At 36.3% G+C, this 17,500-nt stretch overlaps 4 protein-coding genes across 14 annotated transcripts in view; 1 reads left to right on the top strand and 3 right to left on the bottom strand.

The window, feature by feature from the left end:
* Window positions 1-17,500, top strand: part of LOC144970681 (cationic amino acid transporter 4-like) — a 79,037-nt gene that overhangs the window by 25,140 nt on the left and 36,397 nt on the right. The window lies entirely within an intron of this gene.
* Window positions 6,963-7,505, bottom strand: LOC144971788 (uncharacterized protein F54H12.2-like). The gene has a single exon (XM_078912863.1). It carries the CDS (start codon window positions 7,503-7,505, stop codon window positions 6,963-6,965), a length of 543 nt encoding a protein of 180 aa, XP_078768989.1.
* On the bottom strand, window positions 11,749-16,732 carry LOC144971787 (uncharacterized). Its single transcript, XM_078912861.1, is given in 4 exon segments — window positions 11,749-12,806; window positions 12,881-13,477; window positions 13,479-14,359; window positions 14,362-16,732. Coding segments are annotated over 4 exon segments (4,140 nt in total). The 5' UTR covers window positions 16,706-16,732; the 3' UTR covers window positions 11,749-12,488.
* Window positions 16,832-17,500, bottom strand: part of LOC144970684 (uncharacterized) — a 2,955-nt gene continuing 2,286 nt past the window's right edge. The window contains exons 2-3 of one of the 2 annotated variants that reach the window (XM_078910573.1): window positions 17,281-17,409; window positions 16,832-16,965 (exon numbers count right to left, since the gene is read on the bottom strand). In XM_078910573.1, coding sequence (XP_078766699.1) covers window positions 17,312-17,409 — 98 coding nt within the window. In that variant the 3' untranslated portion in view covers window positions 16,832-16,965; window positions 17,281-17,311. Of the gene's footprint in view, window positions 16,966-17,076; window positions 17,410-17,500 lie in introns of those variants that run through there. The other variant, XM_078910572.1, reaches the window with a different exon arrangement.

Here is a 17,500-nt window from a genome sequence, read left to right as displayed (position 1 = left end):
GAAAATGCTCTTTACTCACATTTTCTCACCGTACTCAGGTGTAAAATGAGTACATGGCCGTTCGTTGAATTTGTTAGGAAAAAATGTCACATCGCCTGACAGGCGTCATGTCTCGTCTTTCAAGTTTAATATTGCTGTTGCCTTGGGACCCCTTGTAAAGCGCTTTGAGCACGTGGATATTGCGCCAAATAAATGCTGTGTTATTATTTTTTTTAATAATATTTTTTATAAATGTTGCGCCAGGAAGAGGTAGATGGCAAAAGTTTCGTTCTTGATCATCGTAAAATTTATAAAGGATTTCATACAAAATAAAAAATAGTTTTCATAATTTTCAATGTAATGATATAATAATATGCCAGTTCTTTTTTTTTTTTTTTCCTCCTCACCCGTTGACGCGACATGACGGTCGACCTTGACACAGACATTTGGGATTGGCAGATGCCAAAAAGCCTTGACTACGTGATGACAGGGGTGGGCATTGTCTGAATTATAATCTACAAACAACGCCCCCCCCCCCCAAAAAAAAAAAAAAGAGCTGTGTGAGTGTGTGTGGTGGCGGTGGTGGTTGAGGGGGGGGGGGGTGCGAATGCGAGTAGTCCCGAGGAGTACCCGTTTAACCTGCCACGGGAACACTGTCGATTTGTTTTATAAATAATAATAATAATAATAATAATAATAATAATAATAATAATAATAATAATAATAATAATAATAATAATAATAATAATAATAATAATAATAATAATAATAATAATAATAATAATAATAATAACAAATCTTTATTGTCCACAAAATGGAAAAATTTCCGTGGTCTACGTTGCTTTTAAAAAATACTCACGACATCTCCATCGGGGTATAACATATTAACACACAAAACTGCAAACATGAACGTTCATTGTCTGATTGATATAACTTAGTGATAAGTTAATTATAAAATGCTGTCTAAAAGCAATAACAACGGGTTGACTAACGTCAAATTCATTCCTTCTATTCATGCTCTGTGTTAAATTAAAATACTCACAAAGTCCGCCAGCCAGAAATATCACTCCAGCCCAAAGATCTACATGGAACCTTGAATGTTATAGTCTGATATATTTTAATGAGAACTAATCATAAAAATGGGTGTCTAAAAACAATAACAATGAGATGAGTGACGTCAATTTGGTTCCTTCTATAAATATCCAAGAACTTGACTCACTCCATCCGCTCTCTCCTCCTTCAATACATATGAATCTATTCTCTCATCACTTTTTTGTGCGGCTATGCATGTGATCTTGTGCAATGACACTCGCCTTTGGATCGGACGGTACTGGATTCGAGTCCCGCTCTGAGTGGCGCATAATTGAGTCCTTGGAAAAGGCTCTTTACTCGCATTCTCTCACCTTGTTCACTGTTAAAATGAGTACCTCGCTGTTTACAGCGTCGTCTCTGTCGGGAAACAATTGCAATATCGCTTAACAGTCATGTCTCGTTTAACATGTTTTTATGTTGGCCAAAGACCCTTATAAAGTGATTTGAGCACCTTTATTGAATATAGCGGTATATATAGCGCAAGTAAATTTTTCTCTCTTTCTCTTTCTCTCTCTCCCTCTCTCTCTCTCTCTCTCTCTCTCTCTCTCTCTCTCTCTCTCTCTCGACATGTTAGATTATTATAGCTATTGCTACATATGATGCGAATATATTGGACGGTTATTGATGCTATGAGTTTAGGTAAAATGCTCACAACATCCACCAGTCGGAAATAACGTACCGTCATACAAAACTACGAGTAACCTTGAACGTTAAAAGTCTGATTGATATAATTTAGTGAGAACTAATTACCAAAATGACTGCCTTAATACAATAACAAAGAGTGGAATGATGTCAATTCCGTTCCTTCAACAGTCTAATTGATATAATTTAGTGAGAAGTAATCACTATTGTGCGCAAGACGAAAGATAGAATAACAGACAGTAACTGGGATCGGTTCTGTCGGCCACATAGACTCACTATTAAATAAAATTTATTTCTAATTTCATCAATTTTTGGAGTAAACACACAGTTCTTAGTATCAAACCTATTGTAAATTTGACGCTGATCTCGAATCCGACGTGAAAACAGCGAAAATCCGAAAAAAATTGTCCACTTTTTTATACTGCCACGCCCCCGATCGCCGATCGCCTCCAAAAAATATCTCCCCGTATGTGGGCAAAAATCATCTGCGATAAACGCAGGGATCGGGTCACAGCGATAGGTCATCCGTCCCGCTATCAGCGGATGTCGGCGTCTATGGGGGGCTTTAGATGCCTTTCGCGTCTCGACCGAAAGATCGGGTCGCCTTGGCTGTTTCCAGTATTTCCTGTGTGAGGTGTCTCCAATATTGACGGTCCTCTGCTAGGGTTCTCAGATTTTCAAGGTCCCCTGCCGTTATGAGACTAATGCTTTGTCCAAATGTTGTGAGGTTTTTGTTTAGGATCACAGGGAGTGTTGTGATCGGTCTTCCTCTGAAAAGGTTCCCGTGTTTTTGGAAGTATCCCGACATGGCTTGGTTAGCTGGTATGTTTTTGTCCCTGCGTAGTATGTGACCGAAAAGTTGCCATCGTTGTTGTAAAATGTCAAGGGATATTGGTCTTTCTTTTGTGATCTTACAGAGTGATTCATTTGAGATCTTTTTTGGGTATTTGATGTCCAGTACCCTTCTTAGCTGTGTGCGATGGAAGGCATCCATGGACACATAAATGGTTGGCAGCAAAGGCACTCAAAGAAAACATATCCATAACAATAACCGGAATCGATATGTCCGCAGCCTTTGATACGATCGACAGAGGAAAACTTTTGGAGATATTAACAGAAATAGTAGACGAAGACGAGCTCCGAATAATCCGATTTCTCCTCAGCAACACAAAGATACAACCAAGGATATACGGGGCCACAAAACAGACGCAGTTCGAAAGTAACATCGGGACCCCCCAAGGAGATAGTCTGAGCCCGATTCTGTTCACAATATACTTAGAACACGCTCTGAAAGAAGTTCGAAAAGTCATTCCAAAACCAACGACTCATATTGAGAATGCAATCCCTAGAGAAATTGCCTATGCAGATGATGTCGATTTTATTGGATCAACACCAGCAAATATAGACATCATACAAAATACCCTCATGAAATATAACCTCCAAGTCAATGCCAATAAAACCGAATTTACAACAATATCGAGGAACAAAGAGGAATAATAATAATAATAATAATAATAATAATAATAATAGATCTTTATTGTCCACAAATATGGCAATTTGTCATTTAGTTACACTTGTCATAACGTTATATGATAACTATAACATTGAACAGACACCTCTCTCTCTCTCTCTCTCTCTCTCTCTCTCTCTCTCTCTCTCTCTCTCCTCTCTTTCTTTCACGCATGCGACATACACAACATCAACATTTTCATTTCATTTTCAATTCGTTACATTCTTGGCAATTCAACACCAAATATTATCATCATTATCAATTGGTCACTTCATCTAGCCTAACATTAAACAAATTAATCAGTCAATCAGTCAACGCATCAATCCTTGGTTTTGCTGTACCATATGAAATATTCAACATTTTTATTGCTGATGGAACGAACGTTGATTTATACTTGTTAGTTCCACATTTAATCTGACAAAAACTTCTCCCAGATGGCAAAATATCAAATTCATGGTATAAAATATGTTTTTTTATTGTTGGTAATTGAGAATGCTGTCAGTAGTATATAGGGTTGTAAATAGTTAGAAACCGTTTTTTGACGGAGGATGAGGATGATTGTTTTTTTTACCTGTTAATCGATATGTTGAGTTCGATGATGTATTGAATGGTATTGTTTTGAGTTCGATGATGTATTGATTGGTATTTTGTTTTGATTTCGATGATGTATTGATTGGTATTTTGAGTTCGTTGTTGTATAGAGTGGTTTGTTTTTGAGTTCGATGTTGTATTGATTGGTATTTTGAGTTCGATTTTGTATTGCAAGGTCATGTGACCTACCTGAGCGTGTGTTTATTGAGTGTTCGATTTGCCATCGATGATGTATCGAATGTTTAATTGCGTAATAATAGGGCTATACAGCTGATTAAAAAGGATCCTATCCCGGTGTTATTAGGTTCCGACTGGTTCACCCGCGCCGCAGCGCCGCAGCGCAAATTGAGGTTACGCAGTACAGTCCAAGGACTCTAACGCTGAGCCGCGTTGTTCTTTTAAATTGGTTTCTTACTCCTGAGTCTAATGACTTATTAATTTAATCAATTAAAAGTCCATTGATTCCTCAAAGGTCAAAGGGCAAATAGCTCAGGCGTCAGCCGCAGAGCAGCGCCGCACAAAAAAATAGGTCAAGGTCATTCAGAGCAGCCGGTAGTCTAAATCATTTTGATTGGTTCTTTCAAATTCTCCGATCTTGATTGGATATCATATTGTCATAGTTTCGTCCGTTTGATTGGTTCTTTGAAATATATTTTTGTCTGGACAGTGTCGTCGCAAAATGAGTGGTCTTGTGAAAGCATTAATTCTCAATGTAGAACCAGATGAAATGTTCCATTGTGTTAAAACCGTGATAGATCAATGTTTTCATCTTTGTCATCAATCACTCTTTCAACAACCAGTATTGGATAACCCATTGGGTTTTTGCTCGATGATTGATACATTATTTCAGCAGCATATCAACTGGTATAGGATAGTGATTCTAATTGCTTATGCTAGAAGAGTAGCTTTACGTCATCCAGACAGGGAAAATTTTTCTCAGATCGTTAGTCTTCATCTTGAGGAAAAACTTAATCATTGGCTCGAATCACATGGTGGTTGGTTAGCGATGCCTCGTCAGATTATACCAGAAAGGTATTGGATAATGCGTCTCATGTGTGTTTTACTTCGTGTACTTTTGTCTTGACTGATACTGAAATGGAACTTTTTGTGAAAGATTTGCTTCTCGATCAACAGATAGATGATCGTTATCAGAAAGCAATTGCAGGATATGATAAGTATATTCACGAACATTTATCGACCTGTCCGTTGATAGAAACCAGAGAACAATTGTATATCGTCGCAGACGAATTATTCTCTCAGATCAGCTGGGGTAGAATCATTGTTTTTTTATGTTACATTAAGCGTGTACTCCGTATTCACCCGGATAGAGAAAACTTTGCTTTATTTGTGGGTTCATATGTGGACAAAAAACTCAGCAGCTGGATTAAGACCAACGGTGGGTGGCCCTCTATGATACAGGAGATTTCGCCCGTCAATCGTTGGACGAATCGAGTACTTTTCCCCATGATGTTTTACTTTGTGATTTGGTGTGTAATCGAACAACTCAATTATCTTTTGAGTTAATGATCATATTGATGATTCGAATCATTTTTTATGTTTTGAATAAAAGAAGCTATATCTTTTCATCTTGTATTTTTTACTCTTTGATAATTATATTACCCAACAATTTGTTACAGTTTCGAAGGATTCTTTTTTTTATGCAAATTTTTCTTTGAAATTTAACGTGAACATTTCGAAACTGAAACAAAAGTAGTTCCCCATATAATAAAATTAAAATCTTCTTTTACAAAAAAAAAAAAAAAAACCATAACAGACACAGAAAAAAAAACCGACATAAAACCATGTGTTGGTGAATAAAATTCATTTTGTTTTATTTTTTCACAACATCGAAAGCAATGTACTTTCACACACCAGTTACACCTTATACAATAATGATCTAAGGTCATTCACACATTCACATATCAAGCTTTTAAATCATCATTATAATTTTCTATAAATATTAATAAAAAAGAAAAAGCAAAAAACAACAAAACTTGACCAAATAAGATTACGATCTAAATAAAAATGTAATTATAATAATAATAAAATAATAATAATAATAATAATAATAATAATAATAATAATAATAATAATAATAATAATAATAATAATAATAATAATAATAATAATAATAATAATAATTATAATAATAATAATGATAGAATTATAAAAATATGATAAAACAAAAGATCATAGAAACAAACGAAAGAAAAAAAAAACAAAAAAAAAAACAAAAAACAAAAAAAAACAACACTTTCATACACCATACACATCTTATAAAATGATCATTCACACACTCAATCATTAAACATTTTTTTTATAAATGATTAATGGGTAGCAATGTTACATATATATCATAAACATCATTTTTATCCTCATCATAATCATCATCAACAACAAAATATTTGTAATTAAACAATTTAAAGCAAGTCTTAATTTTATAAGCGATCAAGCAATCAAAAGCAAACGGTTAATGCTTATCAATTGTATTGTAATCATCATAATCATCATCATTATCATCATCATCATCATCATCATTTTCTTCATTTTAAAAATCATATATTAAGGTATAAAGTAAATAGAATTATGTCTTGTTTCGTGTACACGAAATAAATTTTATCATAAGGAATCATTTTTTATTTTTTTTTTTAAAACAACAAACATTCCAATTAAGATTACCCAACCAAGGTGCCTCGGGATAAATGAGTAACAGCTCTTGCCACTTTTAAATCGTTCATACGAAAATGATAGGGATTAAAAATAGATAAAAGTTTTGACAAACTTTCACCTTTACTTTTCTTCAACACGAAATATATAACGTACAAACCACATGTGGAACTGGTTATACCCTGAATAATACGCGGGTTGTGTTTACAGCTTCGACTATTGTTTTCCACAAATCTTTGAATTGTCGGATACGCAGAAGGCGGGAACCCAAAACTATCCATATATTCTGCCTTTCCCATCCCGTTAAAATACACAGATACCCAATGTTTTCCGGGACCGGAACTCGACTCTGTGTTAATAATGTACGCAGCTGGTTGACGAGAATTCGGGTTGTTCGGAAGTCTATCTTTAGGATAAACACCTCGAAAAATTCGTCTCGCCCTAACGTGTCCGTTTAACATCGTTTCGATTTCTACGTTGTTCATGATGAAAAGTCAGTGATCACCTGACGAGTGCGATCAATTTCTATTACACTATCTAATTCGCTGTAACAGAACACAATGATCGGATCAGCTAGTGGGGTCGAGAATTTAAGTTCTAGTCTAAGCGACTCGCTTTTTACCAGTTCAAACTGGTTTCCGTCTAATAGCGATGGTGACAGATCAAAACCAAAAAGACTACAACCCTGAGAGTAAGCATTATAATCTATTCCATTTCCGGCATCGTTGTTAACCAGTCCAGCTGCTAGCATAAGACTGTGATAAGCTCTGACATATTGTTTACTACTGAAATTCGGAGTTAGTGCTTTGGACGGTATCTGTTTTCCGTTCAAGTACAGGGCTAGATAGGACAGATCAAAGTGCTGGAAATTAAAAGGATTCTTTTTGTAGTTTCCATTAAAGCTAGTGCTTTCGATTAGACCCAGTACGATCTTAGTCGGGGTTTGCGATAAAAACAAATTATCTTGCACGGCACTTAAATTTCCTTTTGGAATAGAAAAGGTTTTATGGACAACGCGCTTCATGGGGTATTTACAATTGCCGATGTGAAGTGCTTTCTCGTGTGACAGGGCCACGGCTGGGTTTAATTTAATCTTCCTAACATACAACGAGGCGTGTGTAATTACACTCTTAAACCCTCAGCATCGGTCATGAGATGGAAAGCATCTTTAGACGGGATAAGCCTCAACTTTACATCAACTCCATTAATTAGATACCGTTCTTGATGCATGAAATCTAAATGTAGTTTTCCCATCATATCCACTTCTTTACTCTCTTTCACCAGCTCTTTCCGTGCATCGAAGCCAGCATTTGTACTATCCGTTATTTCTAGTTTACCCGGGGTGTCCTCGTGAAAAAATTCCATTGTCAGGTGACTCCTTTTCGCACCTTGATCATAATTCAACATTGTTTCTACAAAACTTCTAAAAGGATAAACGTTCTCACTTGACGTCACCAGAACATCGTTCAAAGTCATATCCACTTGTGAAAACAAGGCATGAAACCAGGTGTTAACAGGGGCAACATTGCTATCGGCGTCTAAATTAGTTCCATCCGCCTTTATTACTTTAACGCGTACGTGCATAAATGTGTTATGCAAATCCAAGTAGTCTGACGTCCCCCGCTGATCGAAAATTCGATCGGACCTCCACTCGACAAAGTAGAGATCGGATGGTATTCCACAAACAAACCATCCTGAACAGCAGTCTGGGTGACGGGTAATGAGAACAGATCGAGTCCGCTGTGTACACTCTCTGCGGAATAGGGATGTAACAAAGCCATGATAATCAACCAAAAATGTCTTGAGCTACGTTCTTCCTACGTCTCTTCCTGGTCTTTTGTCGTGTCTGAGTAGGTCGTCGTCGTTTTATACGCCGAGTCACACGTCCGGGTGGCGGCGGCGGCGGCGGCGATGAAGTTGAAGTCAAACCACCCACGGCTCTGTTGAGTAATCTTTTCCCACTCTCCCCCGCGCGTCGTTTTAAAGCTGTTTTAACATTTTGACCGGAAATGACGTCAGATGCTATTTGGGCACCGGTTTTTGCACCTTCTTTTAATAATGTTTTAGCGCCCGATTTTAAGATGGGAAACAGAGATCTCGCAATACCACCAAAGATACTCCCAAGCCCTCGACCTCTTTGATGTCTTCCACCAACAAACACGGGTAGACCACATCCTGCTTGAGTACAGTAATAATCATCGTAACCTTTTTGATTGGATTTGAACACGATCCCTTTTGTCATGACGACTTTTTACGAATCGAATCTCTTCTTTCGAAAATGAAGTATCACGATAGACTTCCCTGAAGCAAATGTCAAAGGTTCGCCTTTGTCGTTGGTTAAAAGGATTTCAACCGTGTCAAAATTAAATAGTCTGAGAGGAACATAGTTAGGTTTCTCAAAAATATGATGAACTATGTCTTTGCTTCTATTTCCGCTCGGTACGCATCTCAAAAGAGGTACGACGCTATCCCCAACTATTCTAGGTTGAACGAGGTTGCAATATACGTATACTGCTTCGAATCCGACGTTTAGATGTAATGGCCTATCACTCGACACAGACGTTGGACCGTATAAATAATGATTTGGAATATTCAAGAGATTGCTCAATGTCGAACTCAAGTGCAAAAAAGTTCCTTCCTTATATAGCCTTATCATTACTCTGCGAGTTGCACGGTCGTAATAAAATTTGATGAAACCCTCGTGCTTCTTTTTTATTTTCCTTCTTATATGAGTCATCATCGTTTTAACCAGTTCATCCGGTGACTCGTATAAACCCGATGGGATGAGTACGGTATCTTGTTCGCTGTCGTTAGTAACTCTAAACTCGAAAAATGCTTCATTCTCAAGGATGTTGTTATACGTGTTACTGAATAATATTTCTGATAAACCGACTTCGTATTCTGTCGATAAATCCAACACTCTGGGTAGTTTTGTAAAATAATGCCCTGGAGAATTATTCGGAAAATAGCTCATGCTGCTATTAGAAGGTAAGACTAAATAAGACATGATTAAACTCGTTTATTCAGTGTTGGATTTGGAAGAACGTAACCGAGACAACTACTTAGAAGTGCTACCCATAGTCTGTCTGTTTCTCCGTCACGCGTCAAGTTATATAATGATACAGACACAACAATCGACACAATCATCATCTGACACAAGAACACGATCTCCCCTCTAGGGACTCGTTTCCCAAACATAGACCAATAAGATGAATTTCTGTTGGAATTATTACTTTCACTTTCGGATCCTTCCATTTGAAAATTTAAAAAAAAATAATAAAAAAACAAATAAAATAAAAAAACAAAAAAAAAAAAAAACAACAAAAAACAAAAAAAAAACAACAACAAGGATGATAATTAATTGTAAACACGAAGATAAGACTTTGGTATCCAAGAGTTAAATGATGAATCGTAACCGACCCACTTCACCAAAAGTTCTTGTCCGCTTTTACGCTTATCCAAGACGGTCTCAATTCTGTAGATTTCTTTTGCACCAACTTTTTGCAGTTCTTGTTTATAGAAGCTTCCGCGCACGCATTCGTTCTGATCGTCTGTAATTTGGTAGGTTCTAGGTGTTGTTGAAATGGATTTTGTCACTGTAAATAACTCTTCGGTCCAAGAGGGTAGGTAGCCCTTTTTAAACAGTCGCCTACTTTTACTTATTCTCACACGATCGCCGATCAAAAGTTTTGCACTAGTTTTCTTTTTAGGTCGATCATCCAAATACAATGTGTTCCATACGTCCCCTTGATTTTTCTTTGTTACGTCAACAGGGCGTAACTTGATACTCCTATGATAAGAATGATTATAACTTTTCACTACTTTGGGTAATACGTCTTTGAATCGAGGAGAGTTCTGACGAGTAAACACACGCCACAGTTTTTCTTTGAGAGTCCTATTGAATCGTTCAACTACCGCAGCTTTAATATCCTCGTTCTCAGTAGTAAAGAAATCAATCCCATTCCGCTTCAGAAATTGCTGAAAGCTTTTATTGACAAATTCGAGGCCTTTGTCGGTTTGGAGCCGGATTGTTTTTCGACCAGACTCTAAAATAGTCCTGAAAGCATCTTTTAACGTTTCTCCCGTTTTGTCTTTTATAGGAACAGCCCACGCAAACTTGCTGAAGACATCGATACACGTCAAAATGTATCTGTACCCGTCATTGTACGATTTCAATTGTTGAACATCAATGAGATCAGCCTGCCATTGATGGTCTATTCCACCTACAATAATCCGTCGACGCGGAAATTTGTAACGAACGGGTTTATGAAGTGTGTATGCGTCTTGATGAGAAAGCCAAGAGCTGACGACAGTTTTTTTAAGTTTCGTAGCAGTCTTTAACGGTTTAATACCGCCATAAGATCCCGGTTGATTAGGATTGTAATAGCGAGCGCGTAGTGTTTTATCTCCTTTCATTTGAATGAGACCCAGGCAGATGTTCTCTCCGGTTTAACCGTTTCTAAATTCCTCGACGGACGTTGTCTAATATACGCCCACCTGTCAGCATGACCGATGAGATCACGTGGGACGTTGGATTCCTGCAGAGCACGAGCAAAATATTCCCATCCTTCAGGGTTGACAGACTTTCTTTTGCGGAGTGCGTCATTGACTAGATCAAGAACGTTTGAATTTGGGATGATATTACCGCGATATTTAATCTCCCCTCTCGGGTTCCATTCAAGCTCTGTGTGTCTTTTGAGATAATCCAATAATCTCTCCGCTTTCTTTCTCAACGAAATAGGTACGCTCTCAATAATATCTTTTGTTAAAGTGTCGTGTTCTGTTGGGTCAGGTGTTCTTATTGATTGAGGATTGGTCTTAGTTACCATCTGATGTGATCGTTCATCTTTCCGCTTTAAGAATTTCCACAGCACTTGTTGATACAACTCTGCTTTTTCGATTGAGTTCATATCTTTTCGCGTTAGAATATCTTTCATCTGCTGATCAAGATCCCAAAGCTTTTCTGTGGACGGTTCGGTTATCGGTGATTCTCTTCGGGTGTGGATTGAGTCCAAGAGACGCTGGTCCACCAATACCATTTTCTTGGCATGCTCCATCTCATAAACCACCCGCTAGTATTCCACCTAAAGTAGCCAAGACAGGTTGAAGAAGGGCACCTAATAGACCACCTTTTTGTAAAAGCTTCTTTTGTCGAGATGGTGAAGAGCCTTTTTTTGATAAAAGTCTTAAACTTCTCTTGTGTCTGATCAAACGCTTCTTTTGTACTGGACTGAGCGGAAGATTACCGCGTAATATATTCAGTGCACATTCGCATAACGTAATGATTAGATCCGGTGACGCTCCATTTAAAACTGCTTTTGCTACTCTGGGTTTAGCCTCTCCAAGAAGTTTCAACATTGAAACGTTACGTTTTACACGCGCAGACATTACTTTTGGATATAAACAACTTGTTTTTCAGGAGAAAAAACGTCTGTTCTTACACGAAGATGGTCAGGTGTATCCTGTCGAAGATCGATCACCAAATAACCGTGAGGTACGTCTGTTGCGTCCTTAAATGCGTCTAGTAAAAAATTTGTCTTTCCGGGATACAGTTGTTTTGCCAGCTGAACGATCTGCGAACGATCACGTGGATTTTTAAAAATAACGAGATAATGAGCATTCAAGCTGATAGTGCGATGTTCTTTATTTTTTGAGAAAAGATTTTGTACAAGATAAAACACTGAAATGTTATTGTGATGCGATTTTTTTGTAAATAATTTAGTTACGCTGTCATCAGTTTCGGCCATTAAGTCATCGAGTATCACAAGACGGTGTTTGGTTCCATCCCAAAAGGAAGATTTTGGTATCCCTTCTATAAAAGTTATCCCTTGTAACGCTTCAAAAGTTCTCTGCCACTCTCCATAACACCATATAATTTCTTCAGGTTGCGGGCTCATCATCTGATTTAAATGCTCAATAAATTTTGTGACCCATACAGTTTTACCGCTTCCAGAAGGACCGGCTATCAGACATGTAAACGGGTGTTTGAAGCGCGGATCCATGATTGTTATACCAATAGAGGTTCTGTACTGATTCCGTCGGAACTGACTTTTCTCTTTATATAAAAGTAAGACAGGCTGGCTCTCTGCTGTGTGTATGTATAAACGTTTGAATCTAGCACTCGAAATCCTTTATTCTCCCCTACTCCACTCTTTCGCGTTTGTAGCACCTTAAGATACTTTTCTTTTGTAAGATCGTTCAACCTCTTTGATAATCCCTTACAGCTCGTCTTAGACTTCCCTTTTCCAAAACAAATATACGTTTTTGAACAGAGTGCTACTCCTCCGTCTCCTTCATATTCTAACTTGAATAGACCCGGGTTCGTCTGTCATATTTTTGCTGTGCACAACAACAAGGATATGGTGAAAAGTTGTTTTTTTTTTCAACAAATTCTCGAACATGTTTAGCACAAGCTACACTCGGAAACCAAGTATGGTAGTGTTTGTAAAATTCTTCAACTAAGTGCGGTTTCAAGAGGTCTTGAATATCGCAGTCGGAAAATGCAACGTATAGACTGTCTGTGTCCATCTCAAAAAGTTGGTAATCGGCCCTTGGAATAAATCTGTCTATGAAATCGTATTGAAACTGTAGCATCCTAAGTTTTGCATAGGAATAGACAAACGATCCGATTTGAATGGGTAGCGTCCATAGCACGGTACGTTTTGCTGACTCTATTTCGTGTAAAGTCGATGTCAGCGGGGTCATTTTTCTGAAATAAGGGCTATTGATGCTTTTTGAGACAACGTTTTTATCATCGGCATATGTAATTTTCGTATGTTTATCTAGCGCCTCGAGTGTCTTACCATATGCTGAGTTACCCATTAATTTCATAGTTTCGGCTAAGATGCTATTTTTAGGATTACGATCACCTTCGCGTCTAGCGTCTGAAACCTTTTGCACAAAATTTGAAAAACAAGCATTTGGTGTATATTCAATTACTTCTTGAATATCTTCTACAATAAGACCGTGATTGAGATACCATTTGAGTAATGGCGTGGGTCAGTAATATTCCATCAGCATGGTAACTGCTAATCAGAGTGCGGCGAGGTTGCTTTAACAGATTGTTATTCACGGCGTATTGAAGCATGGTTTCACCTATATCTTCTCTCGAGACCAGGGTGTTTTTAAAGATTGGTGGCATTTCCGCGTAATAAGCGTAAAGGTCTGAAGGTACACTAATAGTACACTGAACGAAACCGAAAAGTTGGTTTTTGACAACTGCCGAAATTATCGATTCCTTGGTGATACGGGTACCTATTTTAAAACAGTTATTATGAAGCGGGCGTAGTTTCTGTAAAAAACAAGATATCCTAGGGTCTCTTTTCATTTTTTTCCATTCACATTCATAAATTTCTATTAGGGTAATTCCCAAAACGTTTCTGATATAAGCATTTTTTTCAGATGTTTTTTGTTTTCTTTGTTCAAATGTTTCACCAAAGAATGTGGTCTTATCTTTGATGCAATCATGGCCATGAAAATAACAGCCTTGAAATTCGAGAGCAATTCGTTCAGTTTCAATAAACCCGTCGACCTTAACCTGTTTTTCGTGACCTAGATCTTTTTCTCTTCCATTAAATTTATGACGAATAGGAACACCCTTTATATAACTCATCCATTCAAGCCATTCAAACGCTGCCTGTCCAAACTTGTCTATTTTCTCAGGTTTAAACGCGTTACTTTTCTGTCGTCGGATAAACAGACCGCTAGGCATGTCTTGTTGAAGACAGTATAAATACAAACTATTAGCATCATAGCCTTTCAACGATTGTACAGGTTTATCTCCCCTGATACGTGTCCTGTTCTTTTCTATATAACGTGTAAAAATAATTGACGGTCCACCAACGATGTTAGATTTTAAAAGCTGATGAAGATGTTTATGCTTTCATTGAATAATGAAAAAAATACATTTCTAGGAATGGTTTTAAATAAGTACCGGAGTGTGACCCCTGGGATCGATATCGCATTTTTGAAAATGTCTAAACCTAAATCTTGATAGAATTGCGTCATGCGATCAATTGCGGTTAACATTGGTCCTACGTCACGAATATTGTAGAATATTAAAAAGTCTTTCATTGATCTCATCCCTTCCTCTTCCCACACTTTCTCACAGTACGCATAGTCTTCTTGAGAAATGGTGCAATTTTTTAATGAACTGAAAAATGCTGATATAGGCGGGAGAGACGTTTCCTGTAATCTATCTAGACGGTCAAAGTATTCGTAAGGAAAAAAAGACTTCTGTTCGGTTACATTATAGGCTTGAAGAAAATTTGAGTAACTAAATCCGGGTGCAAGATAATTACAAACATCTAAAAATTTTAACTTATTATTTGATACACAAAGAAAATTGTTGTTCTTTTTTACTACTTTGAAATTTTCTGTATTCATTAATCTCTTTACGAGGTAAGTTTTTAGAACATTTAAATCATACATTTTAGAATTGAAACCAATTACAATCATTTGATGAAGATAGCGATCTAAAACAGCTTTCAATTTATGATTATCACCAATTTGTTCATACGCGGATTTGAATGTCGTTTCACTGAGAAGAGCAAAGGCAAAAACACTGATTTCTTCCAAGTAAGACACCATACGGTTGACTAATTTTTGAGGATCCCCTTCAGATATGTAACATACGGGTTTTTCGTAACTCGGAACATTTGAAGCGATTGCTATAGACATAGGTAAGTGTCTAGCATGATACATTGTTCGACTCGTTTGAGCTTTCGGTTTGGGTAAGTTATTCTTATCAAAATAAGACTCCATATCAAAGGTGCACCTAAACGGATACACGTAATCAGGATCAATACAAATTCCAGCTTCTGATAATTTCTCCAAATCGGTAGGAAGAAGTTGAAAAATCCCACCCGGGTACCTAGATTGAGTTGCATTTCCCTTACATATTTTCTCGTGACGTAACAAAGTCGAATGATTTGTCCAAAGTTTGCTACAATGACAACAACCGAATATCTTAATAGCCTTATCGAGGTCTCTGATATAACAAAAATGATCATTGACAAGTAAAACATACATCGTATTAGAATAAGTATTCGCACTTCTCCTAAAAACGACGTATCGTCCAGGAGTATGATCCAAGTCATATTTATAAACAATGACATTGATTTCAAATAGCGTCTCTATTTTGCCTAGTTCTCCTATGGTAACACCTGGAAATGCTGTTGGAAATGTTGATGTATACAGGCTGAATAAAGAGTGAGTGAATTTGTCTAAGTCATTAATCGAGTTTCCCCGAGCTAAAGCTAGGCATCTGAAGAAGCATAAATTATCGTTGTAAAAATCATTGGGTCTGTTATAATTGCATTGTAGAGTATATATGTATTTATTATTTTTAACACAAACGGGAATTGCAGCGTTACAACAACCAATAGGAAACTCTTTCATCTTATTGAGATAGAACGTGGTCGATAAAATAGACTGAACTCTGAAACGACTATCTGGTCTATGTTGACGGGCAAACTCCAAATGATCGTTATTACTAAAACTTTCAATAAATTCCTCAAAGTCCCTCCAATTACTGATAAGTCTGGGGATTTCTAATGCTCTGTTATTATTAATAGAAGCATGGAAAAAACGATATTCTGAATTTTCTTGGTTTTGTAACAGAAAAGAATGGCTAAAATTTATTTTAAATCTTACGCTTTGTCTGTTAAAAATCTCCTTAAGCTGTTGAATTATATATGGCGAACCCCATTCTATGGTGTACACAGACTGAAAGATCCCTTCTACAAAATGTGTCTTTATGGATTCTCGATGTTCTTCAAGTAACTGTAGCACTGTTTCATTTTCTTCGTTTTGTTCTACATAACTAGTAGACAATAAACTACACGACTGTTGTTTTTGTTTTTGCTTTTGTTCATGTTTTCGTTGTTGGCGTTTCTCTTGTCGTTTTTGTTTTTGTTTTTCTCTACGTTGTTGTTGTTTTATAATTCTTTCTTGTTTTTTTAGCTGTTGTTTTTCTTGTTTAAAATGTATCTTTTGTTCTTTTTCCTGTATTTTTTTCTGTTTTTTAACCTGCTTTTCTTTCAATTTTTCTTCGGGTGAACTACATTTTACATTTTTTTGGTGCTTTTGTAAATTATCTTTCCTAGAAAAGTTCTTTTGACATTTTGAACAAGAATGTAAAGTAACTTTGTTATGCTTCTGTTTATGACGAATTAAATTATGTAATAATTTAATACTAATGCCACATATTTCACAGATGTACATGATTAATAATTAAAATAAATAATAAATAAATAAATAAATAAATAAATAAATAAATAAATAAATAAATAAATAAATAAATAAAAAAAGGGGAACAAAAAAAAAATTATATCTCACTGTTCGTCGCTACGGGATTTGTATCTTTAGTCTTGAAAGGTTGTTCATTCAGCATTTGGGTTGTCTTTGGTTTCAGTGAAATCAAACAAGGCTGGTTTCTATCTTGTTTCTTTGTGTGTGTGTATAGTTGGTGGTTTACTTCAATTCTGAAAAAAAAATAAAAATAAATAAATAAATAAATAAATAAATAAAAAAAGAAAGTTTCATTTGAAATTGGATCTACTGATCTCACAGCAGAGAAATAAAAAACAAAAAGTTTATTTTTAAATAATAAATAAATACATAACAAAGACAAACAAACAAAAATACCAAACAAAAAAAAACAAAAAACAAAACAAAACAAAAAAAAAATCAAGAAAAGTTAAAGACAATTCATTAATTATAGACAACATCATTGGACTTAGATCATCTTGTGTACATTAATAATTATTAAAGCGATATAATAGGGAAATACGACTCACTATAGATATGACAGCTCACTCCTTTTGTTTTCTATTCATCTGTGTCTGAAATTACAATTGTATCACTGTCGGATGAGATTTCAATAACTTCGGGAACTGCTGGTGATGGTCGTTGGGTGTCTATAGAACCTGAAATACAATTTTTCATTTTGACTAAAAGGATATCAAATAATACAGGATACCAAACAAAAAAAAAAGACGTAAATATAAATATATAGAT

Source organism: Berghia stephanieae, chromosome 4 (assembly GCF_034508935.2).
Source record: "Berghia stephanieae isolate SIO BIC M18660-M18661 chromosome 4, UCSD_Bste_1.3, whole genome shotgun sequence".
NCBI lineage: Eukaryota > Metazoa > Mollusca > Gastropoda > Nudibranchia > Aeolidiidae > Berghia > Berghia stephanieae.
This window is presented reverse-complemented; position numbering and strand designations above follow the sequence as displayed.

Excerpts from the sequence above, each read along its gene's own strand:
- LOC144971788 (XM_078912863.1), bottom strand. The coding sequence starts at position 7,505 with ATGAAGCGCGTTGTCCATAAAACCTTTTCTATTCCAAAAGGAAATTTA.